Raw genomic sequence first — 16497 nt, forward strand, 5'->3', positions numbered from 1 at the left:
ACCTTCACAAGAGAGCCAAAGCAAAAGATCTGCATCAAATTTCTCTCTCTCCCTCTCTCTCCCTCCCCTTTCTCTGTGCTTCCAAGATAAGCCAGTAGAAAAGAGAGTCGGTCTCCAGCTGAGGACTGACCAAGCCTGAGGTTATCACACATTTAAATGGCAACCTGCATGCTTTGTAGAAACCTGGGAAGAACTTCCAGCCAATCAAAATGCAGGGAAAAGAGTTTGGTCAGGACTCATTCCCCGCAGACTGTTTTTTTTCCCTCCCACGATGCCCTTTTCTTGGTTGTGGCTGGGGCTGCCGATGCACTCTGTCCCACGCCCAGAACAACTTCACTACCATTGTTTGAGGAAGACAAACTTAATTCTGTTTGTGTGTGTGTGTGTGTGTGTGTGTGTTCTCTTGCATTTGCCTGCCTCTATTGTGTGATTTTATAGATGTGTGTGTGTGTGTGTGTGTGTGTGTGTGTTCTCTTCCAATGCCCTGCTTCTATTGTGTGATATTATAGATCCTGTTTACTGCAGATCCGTCAGCACCTTCCAGAAATAGCTTGCTGCATCTCTGCTCCGTTGCATGTGAGTGTGTGGGTTCGATTGGTAAAAGCACTTCCATAAATCCTGCTCCGCAGCTCCACAGACATGCAGTCTGGTGGCCCAGTGCTTTATAGGTAGCAGCCTAATTTAACCCTCCAGCAGATAGGCTACCATCACATGGTGTGACGAGAATGTTGGAAGATGAACATTCTGAAGAATATCTGGGTTCTTGGATTTCACTGATTTCAACATTGAATTTTAGAACCTTAAATTGTTGCGGAACGGAGTCTTTAGTTAGAATGTTCAAACTCCCCTGGTTAACACAGAGTGATGAAATCTGGAGCACATCGGGGCCTGAGCTGTCCCAGGTCCGGGTGAGATAAACATGTGCAACCTTCCAAAATCAGTGAACGCAATTGGTCACTTACTATAGCCTGATTACAGTCCACTCTGCCATTTAATTACTGCTAGCGGTTCCATTATTTTAAAGAAAAGCCCTTGAGAGACAAAAGCATGAAGGGAAAAAAGTAATTAGGAAGGCTATTAGAGATTATTTGCGCTCTGATTGTTGGACATTTGAGCTTATTAAAATTCCAAATAGCATAAGCATGGTCAGTTGTCTCAAGAAACCAGAAAGTTGTTGCCATTATTATTTGTTGCTGTATACAGGCTTGTTGCGAGACAGGGTCAATTCCTAGGAAAGGCAGACAGCCCATAGACACACACAACAAAATGGCACATAACACACACACACACACACAGTTTCTCTCTCTCTCTCTCTCTCTCTCTCTGTGTCTGTTCAATAGGAGATGAGTTTGGTAAACACACAATCATCAGCCGGCTGGAAAATAGACGAGCAGGACAGACAACAAAAGAGCTCATATGGGCAGCGCTGAGTGAAAGGGGCTTACGTGAGCCTCTCCGTTCCTCTCCTCGCTGCTTTGGAGTTTTTCAACAACACGCCGCTGATTGAATTAGGTTGGGCCGCTCTCCGCAACACAATCTAATGGAACGTCACTTTGACCAATGAAAGGATGAGGACATGTGCCATCCTGCATCCTGGGCAGACAAAACAACCCCTGCTTTTATTCCTCACACACACACACAATCATTCTGATTCAATCATAACTGATTGTGATTTTCTTTAAACACACACACACACACACAAACACAAAATAATTTTGACTTAAACATGTTTGATGGGGCCTGCTTTAGACAGACACACAAACGCACACACTTACACACACTCATTCTGACTTGCCTAAGGCTGCAAGGGAACATGTCACCCTGTGTCTCTTACCTCTGAATAGTGCCTGCCTCACCATGGTTACCAGTAATCTCCTCACCATGACAGTAAACACCAGATATTTATTGCAGATTTTATAGGCTGTGTGGTCATTGCTTTAAGGTCCATGGAACAACGGACTTGCCAGAGAATTGCCATGTTACAAGCTAAGATGCGGCATCTTAAAGGAAAACTCCGGCAATGTTTTTCACATAGATCTCGGTTTCTCAAGGTCACCGAGTACTGTCGATACAAAAAAATAAAAAATGACAACAGCTAGAGCAGCAAGGCATCTACAGTGCTACACTCTCAGGGCATGATTTAAAAAATGTTGACAGTACTCTCATTAAGACAAACTTCCTGTTTTCAAATGTCCTTCAGAGTTGTTATCCACCTGCCCATTTCTTTCTGTTTAGTGTCCACTAGTCTGGAGATGCTCTTTGCTTTGAGCCATTCTGAGGAGCCTACCAATCAGTGGCCACAGTGAAGTTGAAATGACGCGTCTGCACTTATGTTGTAAAGAAATGAAACAAAAATTGGTCATATTGGATAAATAAATAGTAAACATGAAATTTGCATTGTTTGCACAGAATTAAACGTGTTTGGTTAAATCTCCAGTTGTTTAAAGCTCCTTTCGGTGGCTGAGTGCATGTGTTTACCTTCTCTTTACGGTCGTTGGTTCCAGAGTTCAAGAAACCTCACACAAGACAAAGAACCACAAAAAGAGGCAACAGACTCCCGCTGGACTCATAAACTCTACTTTATTTTTTTCTCTTGAACCTTGAAGCCTCCATGTCCCCATACAATACATTCAGTATATACATTTGGCGAAAAAAAGGGACTGTAGAGAGATATTAGTGCATACACTGGAGGAAAATGTACACAAATGCACACAGGCGCATACACACACACACACACACACACACACACACACACACGCACACTCATACTCATAGACCACTCAGCTATACAGAGTAGCCCGAGAGAGTGAGGCAACATCTGACAGCAGTGTACACAAACACACAGATAACACAGGTGGGTGTGCAGAGGGCACTTCTCAGAGGACAGAAGTAGAAGTGCAGTAGCCAGTCCTCTGTGGGGTACAGCAGAGCAATGGGGCAGAAAGGGCCAGAGAGAGCTGACAGTGACAAAGCTTCCTGCTCGGCCACGCATCGTCCAGCTGTACAGTTCATCCCCTCTCTCTTTCTCTCTCTCTCTCTCTATTACCCTCTTCCTTTCTCTCTCTCTCTCTCTCTCTCTCTCTCTCTCCACCTCAGGAGGCTGGGCAGTTCATCGTACACAAGACCCAGCGGAGGCCTACACAAAGCAGAGTTGGGAAACTGGGGGCACAGAGAGGAGCATCAGCATTCCCACAGCAGGGAGAGCCATACTTAAGCCAACGCAGAGACAGCCTCCTCCAATCCGCACTCATGCATGTCCGTCTTTCCCAAAACCCTCCAACATTTTTTGTTTTGTTTACTTTTGTTTTCATTACAGGCATATTTATATAGGTCTCTCTCTCTCTCTTTAGCTCTCTCTGTAACACGCACACACACATTTACAGTATATGTCTAATTTGTTACAAAATTATGTACAACACTCATTTCACTCATTTCAACATTCTTTTTCCCTTGTTAAAGCTTAAGGCCTTCCATTCCCTTTGATGGACAGCCTCACCAACCTACACCTAGAGGCCGACACTAGTCTGCCTGCACACTCACTTCCTGGAGCTACTCTTCTGGCTCCTCCTCTCTCAGGCTTTTATGACAGGGGATGGGAGGGGGAAATCAGAGGCCAGATTGATTGGCGGCCCCTCATTTAATTCCATTTCATTTTTGTGTACCTTTAAGTGTACGTTCAACAGCATTAAAGAACAGCTCTGTAACCTCCCTCACATGTGGGGTCTTGAAAACAGTTAGTTTAGTTTTTGTCTCGATTGGGGACAGTACGAGAGGGCATACCCAAGTAGACACTAGTAGGCTCTGTGTGCGCGTGTGCGTGTGTGTGTGTGTGTGTAGGGGGCGGGTTCTTAGGCAGGAGAAACAGCAGTAAACATGGTGAGCTGTCGGTCCCCTTCAGTTTTGTGGACTGGTCCTCATGTACGGACTAATCCAACAATGCCAGGACTACAATCTCAAAGGGCTGTACCACAATCAAGCTGCACATTTAAGGTGGGCTAGAGATGGACAACAGAAAGAAAATAATAAAAAAGAGCCCCATCACTTATTCTGGAGTCAGCGGGAAGCTGATTACAAGTGATTTGTGAAAGTGATGGAGTGTGTGTGTGTGTGTGTGTGTGTGTGTGTTGATTAGGGGGGCATAGTTTGCGGAGGGGGACTCTGCATGGTCCTCACTGTAACATTAAATCTACAAGCAACCGGTCACTCTCGCCAAGAGCAATTGCATAGGATGCCTCCTCTCCAGAGTGTAGACCATGCAGGATAAAAAAAAACACATCACATGATCATCACAAGATGACAAAATAAATAAAATGTAAAATCAACAATGCAAAAGCACCATGGAAAGTGTCAAGAGAGTTTGAGCTCTGTCCAAACATGTGTACACACACATAGAGCCACACACACACAGTCACACACACACACACACAGAGTCACACACACACACACGCAGAAGTGGTGGGCAGCAGGCGTGAGCTCTCAGGGGGCAGGAGAAAGACATGGCCAGTGTTATACACCCCAGAATAAATTAGTCACAGGACAATCATTAGAAAAAACAAAAGAAAATAAAGCAGAACTCCGCACATCCAGCAGACGCGGTGGACTGGTTTCTCTTTCTAGTCTTCTTTTTGTCTCTTTGCCCATGCAATATTATAAGGCATAAACCAAATATTTGTTACTGGCATCACACAACATTACAGAGTGACTATGCACACTATTGAGGTTTCCAAAATGTCTCTCCGAAAGAAAAACAAACAAACAAATAAACAAACAAACACACAAACAAACAAATAAAACAAAACAAAACAAAACAAAGGCTCTTAGATCTGAAGTCAGGTTGAAGTTTTGTGTGAAGAAAGTCTGGAAAAGATGGAAAATTGTAATCTAGTGGAAGTTAAAGATGGAGTTGGAGATGGCGGTGAACTGTGTCAATATTTAAATTCCAATTGTACCGATCTGCAAATGGGTGAGTGAAATTGATTTCTCTCTCTCTCTGAGGTAGACGATGCAGGCATGCTTATCCCTTCCCAGTTTTGACCACTCTAAGCTGGTGGGATGGGGTGAGAAGGGAATCTTCACTCCGGGAACACAAAAAAGGACGCATATGTGAACAAGGTATACAACCAGCTTCATCAATGTCAATCAATCAATCCATCCAACCCCACTTCCTTTACCAATAACAAGACTGAGCCAGAAGGCTTCACTCCCTGACACCTTCAATGGCCAACAAAGGCAACACTGACACATATCCAAACCTACTGGGTCTCCCTCACACTCCTAAATCACTTTATCACTCTAAAAATAAACCCGACGACGGCTAATATAGCTAGCTCAAGAACTGAGAACTGACCTTAAGATCCTAAACTGCTGGATGGAAGTAGATGTATCAAGGATGTATAGTGGGGTATTAACAACAAGTCCAAATGACCAGACACATCAAATGATTAAAGCAACCCTACTATCAAATGGATATTTCTCCATTGCTAAGGCAAGACAGGCTGATGTATCACAGATCATGTTATGCATACTCTGATGATGGACGACTCTCCTGTGCAACTCAAACTGCCAACGGCTCCTGCTAATCCGGCCCACACACACACACGCGCACACACACACGCGCACACACACACACACACACACACACACACACACACACACAACAAGCACACACACACACACACAACAAGCACACACACACACACACACACACACACACACACACACACACACACACACACACACACACACACACACACACACACACACACACACACACACACACACACACACACACACACACACACACACACACACACACTAAAGACACCAGCTAGAGACCAGTCTGAAAGAGAGAGAAAGCAGACAGATGTGTTTGAATGCGTCTGAACGGACACATCTGAAACCAGTTTTTGCAGGAAGGAATGATGCAAGAAGATATGAGAGAGAGAGCGAGAGAGAGAGAGAGAGAGAGAGAGAGAGAGAGAGAGAGAGAGAGAGAGAGAGATACACAGGGTGAATGTTTGTAGGGAAAAACAATGGACAATGAGGATGAGACCGAAATATTTCTCAAATCAGGTGTAAGGGGGATGGATGTGGGGGTGCTCGTGCCCCCGCCCCTCCTATGAGCATGTGATGTGTCTATTGCTCTTCAGACTCTTTTCTGATGCCAGTTCAGTCTGGCCTCCGAAAGAGACCCTTTAGTCCAGGTGGAGGAGGGTCCCTCAGCACCACAAGGGGAATGACCAATCAGTCCGCCTCTCACCTCCCCAAACACACCAGACTCTCTAGGACCCATAAGCGCAAAAAGAAGTCGTGGGGTAGAGTGTGGCCAAGCCAAGTGAAGTGAAGGGTCCACTATAGTGTTCTGATGGCCACGGGGTACAGCAGGGACATGTGCTCGGCCCCCTTGATTGGCAGCTTGCGGCTGGAGTAGAAGTGGATGATCTCGGGCACGCTGTCGAACGGGCCGCTGTTCTGGCCCAGCACGTACTTGTTCTCTTTGGTCCGAGACAGTTTCATATGCATGAAGCCCTGACTGCTCCTGAGAGACACAGAGAGAGAGAGAGATAGAGAGAGAGAGAGAGAGAGAGGGAGATAGAGGGAGGGAGAGAGAGAGAGAGACAGAGTGTTAATCAATAGTGAAACATATTGACAATAAAGGCCTTACATGGATTTTATTGTTATGATTATGTTTTCTTCTCCTTTCCTCTTTGTACATGTACCTCATACACATTTCTCATTTCGATCTTTTCAGGTTTTGATTTCATGCTAATTATGGTACTAATCACAGAGTTGTTATGAATTTAATAAGATATGAATTAAAATAAGAATATATGAATAAGAACACAGACAGTATAAGAATTATTAAATCTAAAGATCAAAAACATGCCACATTGGCACACCTCAGAGAGTGTGTGTGTGTGTGTGTGTCTGTTCTCAGTAATGGCCTCCCCACTGATGCTCTTCATCAGCACACAGGTCACGCACAGTAAGCGAGACATATGGAGCACGCACACACACACACACACACACACACACACACACACACACACACACACACACACACACACACACACACACACACACACACACACACACACAGTTACTTTAATATGCACACCGGCGAATCATTTAAGCCACTGCGCTTAATAGATACACAGCAAATTAAAAGCTCGTCTGTTGGAGCACGCTCACCAGAGAAGACACCTAGAGAGAGAGAGAGAGAGAGAGAGAGAGAGAGAGAGAGAGAGAGAGAGAGAGAGAGAAAGAGAGAGAGAGTGAGAAGGGGGGAGCGAGTGAAGGAGAGAAAAGAGTAAGAAAGGATGAGAGCGAGAGATGGCCTATACTGCTGTTAGGCCCCTTTTTCAAACAATAATCTCAGTGCTAAGAGGAACTTGTCCAGATGAGTAATGCAGCTCCATAAAGGCCCTTTCTGCCGTTCTGGACAAAACACTATGAGTGAGTAGATCACCAAGTGATATACAGTCTTACAATAAATGTCGGTGCGTACACAAATACAGACACACACATACACATGCACAGTCAACATGCACATATGGCACATTTCACTTGCGTTTTAATTACTTAACTGGGCCCATAATTCACAGAGCTCCCCCATACACATCCAATCCAAGTTCACATGTACTTGCACACACACATACACACAGCCCGCCCGCACACACACACACACACAAGCACGCACGCACGCACGCACAACACATGCACACACACACGCGCACATACGCACACATGCCAGCAGCAGGCTCTTGTCTGGTACTGAGCTGTGTGACTTATAGCTGGCCGGTAACAGTTTCCCCTGCAGTGTTGTCAGTTGTTAAAGTAGTCTACTTCAGCAACACAGTAAATAATGCCCCCCCCCTCTCTCTCTCTCACAAACACTGTCTCTCTCTCTTTCTCACACACACAGACACATGAACATAAACATAAGTGTACTTCAACAGTACTGTGAGTAATGCCATCCTTCCTCCTTTCTCTCTCTCTCTCTCTCTCTCTCACTCTCTCTCTCTCTCTCTCACACACACACACACACACACGTATAGTTCAGCAGGACGGCTAGTAATGGCACCAGGACAGGAGTGCAGAGGCTAAGACAGATGGCAGCTCGTCTCTCAGAGGAAATCTCTCACTGCAGCAAACTCAGCCCTGATGGACCCAACCCACTTCAGGTTCATCGCTCTCACTGCGCACTGCAGAGAGGAAGACTGATGGGCCGTGTGTGTGTGTGTGTGTGTGTGTGTGTGTGTGAGTGTGTGTGTGTGTGTGTGTGAGTGTGTGTAAAAGCAAATGCATTTGTGCATGTATGCGGAGGAGCTGAGAGAGGAAGACTGATTGTGTGTGTGTGTTTGTGTGGGTGTGTGTATGTGACGTGTGCGTGTGTGTGTGTGTGTGTGTGTGTGTGCAAAAGAGAAAATAAGTCTCAGTCATAAGATGATACTTAATCCATGTCTTAATTTAAGCATCTCATCAGAGTCATTTATGAGGCTTCCTTGCTTCATTATAAAAACAACTAGCACTGCACTTTCCTCCAAACAACAACCTCTGTTGAAGTATAAAGTTCTAGAAACTGCATCCAAGGACCTCCATCTGCATCTGAAATACATTAGGCCTGATGAGACTGAGGCTGTAAGGGACCATTCCCAATGTGTGGGACTGGCAGAGGGAGCCACTGGTGGGCACTAATACATGACTAATACATCACTACTACATCACTACTACATCACTACTACATGCAGGGAAGCTGTGCATCTTAAAACTGGTGAATGTAAAAGCTTTAGAACTGGTAAATGCAAAACCTTGGAACTTTACAGTACAGTTTTGCATGCAAGTGACACATGACATACTGTCAATCAGGTGTACAATAAAGGTTAAGATAGATAAAGGTTAGAGTAAGCTTCACATTTCTAAGGCAATGGGCTCTTTCCAGATATGGTTCACATTGTGTGTAGTGATAACTGTAGCCGTTGTGGAGCTCGCTTGTGTCATGACGGACGGCTGGCTAGAGTTTCCTCGGCTGAATTCTAAACCTAGCTCTTCTCGAACTCTGTTGCCATGGTGAGGAGGCTCAGGTCCCACTCACCTGTCAGGTGAATGGAGCACTTTAGCCCAATGGTGCCATTGAAACAGCCTATTCACACACACACACACACACACACACTCAGACTGACTGCTCAAAGAGCGACAAGGCGCCTGGCGAAAGGGAAGTCACACACACGCGCACACACACACACACACATGCTCTCTCGACAGCCCATTGGCGTTGAGACAGGCTGTTATGACTCTCCTGTCGAGAGCTATTGTCAGCATCTCCCTGTCTCTCCGTGGCTGCTTGCTTCATGATAAAAGTGCAGGCTGTTCACAGCCATTACAGCGTACAGTCAGACAGCAGCCCGGGAAAGGCACTCAGCCCAGCACATATCATCTGGCACAACGCCAAGTAGAGCACAGAGAGGAGGAGGATGAATATACAGACCACAGGTCTCTCTCTTTGTGTGTGTGTGCGTGTGTGTGTGTGTGTGTGTGTGTGTGTGTGTGCTTTGTATTGGATTAGTTTAGCGAAGCTTATTGTGGGGCCTGTCAACATGACCAAGAAATAAAAACTTGACACCTGATACACCATCCCCTATCTATTTTTCCATCCATCCATCCATCCATCCATCAGTGTGTGAACACTATCCCTCTCAGGCAATAAGGTTGCTGCTGGTAGCAGGTTCATCATCATTAGTGGAAATGAGCCAACACACGATGGGCTAAGTCAGGTGTGTGTGTATGTGTAATGATCCTAAAAGCCTCTAAAATGACGGTGATTGCTGTTTGCACCTCTTGGGTCTGGGGAGAGCGGTTGGGTTTCGGCAGGCTGCACTTAAAACAGCAGAAACACATCGATCCAGGGGCAACTCCTGCCCCCCAACTAATCCCCCCGCCAGGGCTACACTTCTCATGTTTCAGTTCGAGAGAGAAAGAGGGAGAGAGAGAGAGAGAGAGAGAGAGAGAGAGAGAGAGAGAGAGAGAGAGAGAGAGAGTAATGAAAATAAGTAGTGTGCTACTGAGCAGGTTGTGAAAGCAGAATATTGGGATCAGGAGGCTTGTTTTTGTTTGGATGAGACAGAGTCTTTGTGTTGGCCATCTCCTCCAATAAAATGAACGTGTTTATAACTGCTTCAGATTCATTCCAACCTGGCAGTCCATGTTCCACTTCCAGAACCCTCTCCATCTGTCACACTCTGCCCAGCGAATACAAGCCTCTCCTGCTGTTAGCTACAGTAGGGGAATGATGAATAAAGTCTAAATCTATAAACACATTGGCCTTAAATTAAACAGCATCTGTTGTAAAAGCCTCTGTTTTAGAGTAAATGAGTAATTAAGAGCTCCTTAGTCAAGATTAGAGGATTTCTGACATGAAAGTCCTGATTAGATTCCTGAGCAAGTTGTAATTGGGACCCATAAAAGCAGCATCAACAGAAAAAGACATCAGAGAGGCAGCTCTATAGAAGGGGACAAGAAGACGTCACTGTTCTCAAATCAGTCTTTGAGTCTTCTGCCAACCCTCAGATGAGCCCAAGCTAAAGCGGGCGCCGTTTTTATAGGTTTCCCACGCTGGCGTAAGGGAGCAAATTACAACTTTACAGAAAGGGTCTCATCTCGGGAAGCGACGGCACCGGTCATCGGCCCCATCGGCGCTGTGTGGGCAGCTTTCTGTCAAATAAACTCTCTCCTCTACTCTTTCATTGGGAATCAAGTCCACCCCTCTCCCGTGGTCAGAGAAAACACTCGCAACCCACCACGGCATCCCACATCAGAGACAGACAGGGCTGGGACAGCAGAGGGCAGAGAGGAGGGACAATGCAGACAGGCCTCACCCTCACGGGCCTGGACGCTGCCAGCCAGCAGCTTCATGTAAAGCAGTGCCCTGTGGGTTCCGTGGGTGCCCGGTCTGGGGTGTGGAGAGAACACAGAGGCAGCTCAGAGGTGGGACTGGCGCGGTCCTAAAACTCCTATTTAAAACCGCACAAAATAATGCACTGTGGAAAAGATTCATCAAAGCTTTGTTTGTGTGTGTGTGTGTGTGTGTGTGTGTGTGTGTGTGTGTGTGAGTGTGTGAAAGAGAGGAGAGGAGAATAGAGGAGAGGAGAGGAGCATAGAGGAGAGGAGAGATGAGGAGAGGAGAGGAGAGGTACAGAAGAAAGAAGAGTGGATGGGACAGAAACACAAACACGCACACTGGCAGCTAGAATCATCTCTCTATTACATCACCTGTACATGTCCATGTGTCTAAATGTATAGGTAAGTACATATATATGTGTGTGTGTGTGTGTGTGTATGTGTGTGTGTGTGTGTGTGTCCATGTATAAGACTAACACAGTCTGATCCCCGTGCTCCAGAACAAACATGTCCCAATGTGGAGTCTTCCCCAGCCATGACAGGCCTCATCGTGAACTGCTGGTGAATCTGGTGAACCTTCCGGAAGACCAGAGCAGAGCAGAGAAGGTCAGAGCACGTCCAAGACCAGAACGGAACTGACCCGGCGCGCCTGAAGAGAGACCAGACTCTCAGAGATGGAACATTGTGTCACAGAACCATGGTTCCGGCTGTGGTCAGGGCAAGGGTTCTTTATTTCTGTCTAGCCCGGTTCCAAGCACACCTGATCTAAGTCTGTACTGACGAGGCTCTAAACTGGCTGCAAAACTGCACAACAGAATGATGTTGTGTAGCTCTATACACAGTAGAAAACTGCTGGGAAGAAAAATATATTTCGGCAATGTCTGCAGCAGGTATTGGGCTGGGGGTGGGGGGGTATGGATGCCGATGTGTGTGTGTGTGTGTGTGTGTGTGTGTGTGTATGGATGCCGACACCCACAGGGAGCCAGGGTCAAGTGTTACCTAAGGTCTCTCCATCCCACTCCACATCTCTCTCTCTCTCGGGTGTTTTCTGAGCTACTGCTATGCTTGTGTAAAAAGTGGTCTCTCTTTGTATTAGTGAAAAACACCAACTGATTTATCAGTCGATTCGGGGACAGATACAGCTGCAATCCCCACCAGAGTAGAGCTGCTGAGCCTCAAGAGTCAAACTAGCTGCACTAGACTGCAGCACTGTCATACCAGTTTATTTCAGGCACAGTTTTTATCAGGGTCCAAAATGTACCTGAGACAAGAGCCACCTTTTATCCACTGAGCTGCTGTATAAATGTACCTGTGCTGTGCGGTCAGCTCGGGTGAAGAGCGGACACTTTGGAATGGGCTCGGCTGAGCGCTGTGAGAGGCGGAGATGAGAGACCAGAGGTCTGAGGCGGACCTGCTAAGCTTCAAGAGGAGCGCTGACGGTGGAACACTCTCGGGGTGCTGGCAGCTGTGAACGGACTCTCTGTGACAGGTTTAACGATGTAACTGTGGGCCTTCTGTGATGACGAGACCCCTTAGACCCTGGTGCCGGCGGCCCATCAATCACGCCAGTGTCAGTGCCACAAAACAGGCACGCAGCTCCGTGCCAGGGGAGGGACTTGACAAGAGTCGAGCGTCGTTAACACATCAGCCTGGCGTCTCACTGAGGGTGAGATCACGAGCTAATCAGCACCGCAGTTTTATTTAGACTCCACATCAGGCCTCCACCCTGACAGCAGTCAGGAACAATGTCGGAGCTTTGCTGGGTTTTTGCTTCAGAATACTTTTTACATGCAACTCCCAACACACGCTGCTTAGACTACAAACCTATCACAAAAAGGATGACTTTGCTATATTCAACCAGAGCCCACACATGGGCATAGTCAAGATCTTACAAATTGGCTTGTTTTTCTACAGGAAGCAGAGAGGGTTTTGTCTAGAAGGTGTGAAGCTCTGGATCTAAACATAGTGTATACCCCGTCAGAGTATTTCCACGGCAACCGCTTTCTCCTCTTAATGCCATATTAAGTCGATTGTCATTAAGTTATCCTATAACAGAGCACACATTCAGTAATATCATAGAGAGCATGATTATGAAGCATTGGGCATATGAGTATGGGGTGTTAATATTAAGGGATGTATTAATAAACAACAGATTTCAGGATTAATGGCGATGGAACATTTTTCTACACTAATTCCTCATTAAGGTCTTATTGGAAATGGAGCCGCGTGCACCTCATTCATCCAGGGCAAAATGTCCTCAGGTAAAACACACACATGCAGACACACACTCACACACACAGTCTCACACACACACACACACACACACACACACCATCTCTGTCTCTTACTCCCTTTCTCCACTCTCATACACACCCACACATGTGCATGCGCACACACACACACAGGCATACACTTACACACACGCATACAACACACACACTCTCTCACACTATCTCATACACCCACTCTCTCTCCCCATCACTCTCTCCTTTAAATGGCACCCCCCCCCCCCTCCCGTCCTGTCGTGGCGTCTCTGGCTCTTTTCTGAAGCGATGGGAGATGACTGCCGTAAAGGTGAAGCTGCCAGTTCACGGTCAGGTAGCCCAGCCAGCGCCAAATGTCAACCCGCCCTGAACGGATCAGAGCCTGACCCATGGACCAGCGGGGCCAGACGAGTCTCTCCGAGGGGGTCCGCAGAGGTTTAGGCAGGTGAGGGGGGTCAAGTGTGTGTATGTGTGTGTGTGTGTGTGTGTGTGTTTAGCTTCTCTTCAGACGTGTCAGCACATCTAGGGAGCATGAAGGTGAGGCATTGAAACAGTGGAAGAAGAAGGGGAGATGAATCGTGTGTGTGTGTGTGTGTGTGTGTGTGTGTGTGTGTGTGTGTGTGTGTGTGTGTGTGTGTGTGTGTGTGAGAGAGAGAGAGAGAGAGGGAGGGTGTGTGTGTGTGTGTGTGTGTGTGTGTCTTACTTAAGAGAGAGGGAGAAGTCGTTCTTGCTGGTCTCGCTGTTCCTCACCAGGTAGCTGGCCTCCTTACACAGCCTCAGTAGAGACTCTGCATCCGTCCGACTGATCGCTCCATGGTACCAGCTACAGGGTGAGAGAGAGAGAGAGAGAGAGAGAGAATGAGTAAGACAAAGAAAAGGAGGGGGAAAGAAGGAGGATGACATGAAAGCACGTGTGTGTGTGTGTGTGTGTGTGTGTGTGTGTGTGTGTGTACACACATCTGTGGGGCAGAAAGAGAGCAGAAGAATATGAATATTTCTGTGTGTGTGTGTGTGTGTGTGTGTGTGTGTGTGTGTGTGTGTGTGTGTGTGCGCATCTATGGGGCAGAAAGAGAGCAGAAAAATATTAATATTTCTCTCTCTGAGTGTGTGTGTGTGTGTGTGTGTGTGTGTGTGTATGGAGAGTAAGCTTACAACTGGCTCTCCAGAGACATGGTGGGGTCTATGCGCTCCCCCACGTTGGAGTTGGTATGGTCTAGGGAGCCCATCTTGGTGCTGACCAGGCAGCGCTCCCCCACGTTGGAGTTGGTATGGTCCAGGGAGCTCATCTTGGTGTTGACCAGGCAGCTGCTGGAATGGCGCTGTGGGGGACGACTCTTGCCCTCCTTAGTGGGGGACATGTGGCACTTGTCCACACCGTCAAACTGGACTGCAGGGGCACAGCAAAACACACACAAGCAGACTGTTAGGGTCAGGGTCCTATTGGTGAGATGTAGAGAGAGAGAGAGGAGAGAAAGAAAGAGAAAGAGAGAGAGGGGAGTAAAGTTGAGGAGTAAAGTTGAGGTGTTTGTTGTAGACTGTAGATGAGAGTGATCCAGCCACTGGCAGGAAAGAGTCTTATAGAGGCACCCACTCTACAGATCTACAGAGCTAACCCCACGCTCATCAATATTGGAGTGTGTGTGTGTGTGTGGGGGGGGGGGGTTTGCAGGAGAGGACGGAAGGGAAAGACAGGACGGAGAGAAGGAGAGAAAGATCGATGGAGGAAAAGAAAGGACAAAAAGCATGAGAAAATGAAATGAGTAATGTGAAAGGGAAAAAGGGGAAGCTAGGCTTGCCAGAAATTGAGTTAATGTCCATAATTAATGTCACTTCAGTCATGCAGAGAGGATGGAGGCAGTTTGGGGCGAGAGGGCCCCAGCCAAACAGACACTGGAGTCAGGACTCCAGAGAACACGCGCACACAAACACACACACACACACACACACACACACACACTGAAGTCAGAGTTCCGGAGGAAAAGGCATACACACAAGCACAAACAACACACACATGCACACACACACACACAGACAATGAGGTCAGAGTTCTAGAGAACAGGCATATACACACACACACACACACACACACACACACACACACAAATAGCCTCTGGGTTTCAGAAGCCACAGATCTCAGTCTTCGCTCTTTCACTCTTTGGTCAGATCAGTCACTTCCTCTTACTTATAACCCTTCCCTTGACGTCCAGTTGTCCTCCATTCTCTATCCCACTCCTCTCTCCATCTCAACACACGTTATTTCAGTTCATTCTGACTCATTTTGCAATTTGGGTTGGTGGCTAATCCGCTAATCTTTGCTGCTAATTTGCTAATCTGAAATAATCTAATTAAAGCATTGATTGGTATCCTTAGCAATACACTCATCTCAATCATCTCAATCATCCGGTGGCACAGAGGAGGAGGGTGTTTGTGTGTCTGTGTGTGTTTCTAAGTGTGAATGCCTCTGGATTGAGTGTGATTTTCATATAATGTTTCTCACATTCCTGATCCCAACACTGTTCCCATTGAATTTCAGAGAGAAAGAAAGAAAGGAAGAAAGAAAAAAAGAGAGAAATTGTGTGTGTGTGTGTGTGTGTGTGTGTGTGTGTGTACCAGGCAGAGGTTGCACTGCTCCAAACCAAACCAAAAGTCTGACCAAGCCAGAGGGACAGAAAATTATGACTACAAATGTGACCAAGATGCCACATGTGGCGAGACATGTCTATCCCCACAGTAACACACACACACACACTCAAACACACACACACACACACACACACACACGTACACGCACACGCACACGCACACGCACATACACACACAAGGTTTCATAGGGGGAAAACTGGAGAGAAAGATCCTTTGATTCCATCCCCTTGGTTGTCCTTGTTTGGATGTGAGGGCGATCCCCTTTGTTTACATGTTTGGGGCTTAATGTATGTGCCTGTGTGTGTGTGCGTGTGTGTGTGTGTGATTGAGTGTGTGTAATGGTCAGTTTCCATGGAAACCTCAGTGGTGAGGGGCCAAGTGTTCTACCGTCTACCGTCCATCAGGGCAGACAGCTCCTGACAGATGACAGCATTAAGGGCAAAGCAATCTACATCTGTATGTGTGTGTGTGTGTGTGTGTGTGTGTGTGAGAGAGAGAAAGAGAGAGGAGGAGAAAGGGAGAGAGAGACAGAAAGAGAAGGGGGGGTGTGAGTAAAATAAAGTATAGCACTAAGTGATATCTGCGAGAGGGTGAATCACTCATTAGGCTGATAGACATGTATTTCTGTAAGATGACAGTTGTACACGTGTGACAGAAAGAAAGACAGAGAGAACAGAGAGAGACATGTTAAGGG

The 16497-nt window shown here is 46.7% G+C and overlaps 1 protein-coding gene across 6 annotated transcripts in view; it reads right to left on the reverse strand.

Moving 5' to 3' along the window:
- Nucleotides 1-2561: 2561 nt before the first annotated feature.
- Nucleotides 2562-16497, reverse strand: part of shf (Src homology 2 domain containing F) — a 125635-nt gene continuing 111699 nt past the window's right edge. For 5 of the 6 annotated variants that reach the window (XM_076291969.1, XM_076291968.1, XM_076291967.1 and 2 more), the window contains 3 exons: nucleotides 14313-14547; nucleotides 13864-13983; nucleotides 2562-6538 (listed from right to left, as the gene is read on the reverse strand). In XM_076291969.1, the coding sequence (XP_076148084.1) occupies nucleotides 6352-6538; nucleotides 13864-13983; nucleotides 14313-14547 (542 nt within the window). In that variant the 3' untranslated portion in view covers nucleotides 2562-6351. The remainder of the gene's footprint in view (nucleotides 6539-13863; nucleotides 13984-14312; nucleotides 14548-16497) is intronic. The other variant, XR_012988295.1, reaches the window with a different exon arrangement.

Source organism: Alosa pseudoharengus, unplaced genomic scaffold (genome assembly GCF_046254945.1).
Source record: "Alosa pseudoharengus isolate Yale_2024_CS ecotype anadromous, Long Island Sound unplaced genomic scaffold, YU_APseudo_1.1 YU_APseudo_1.1_scf_19, whole genome shotgun sequence".
Lineage (NCBI taxonomy): Eukaryota > Metazoa > Chordata > Actinopteri > Clupeiformes > Clupeidae > Alosa > Alosa pseudoharengus.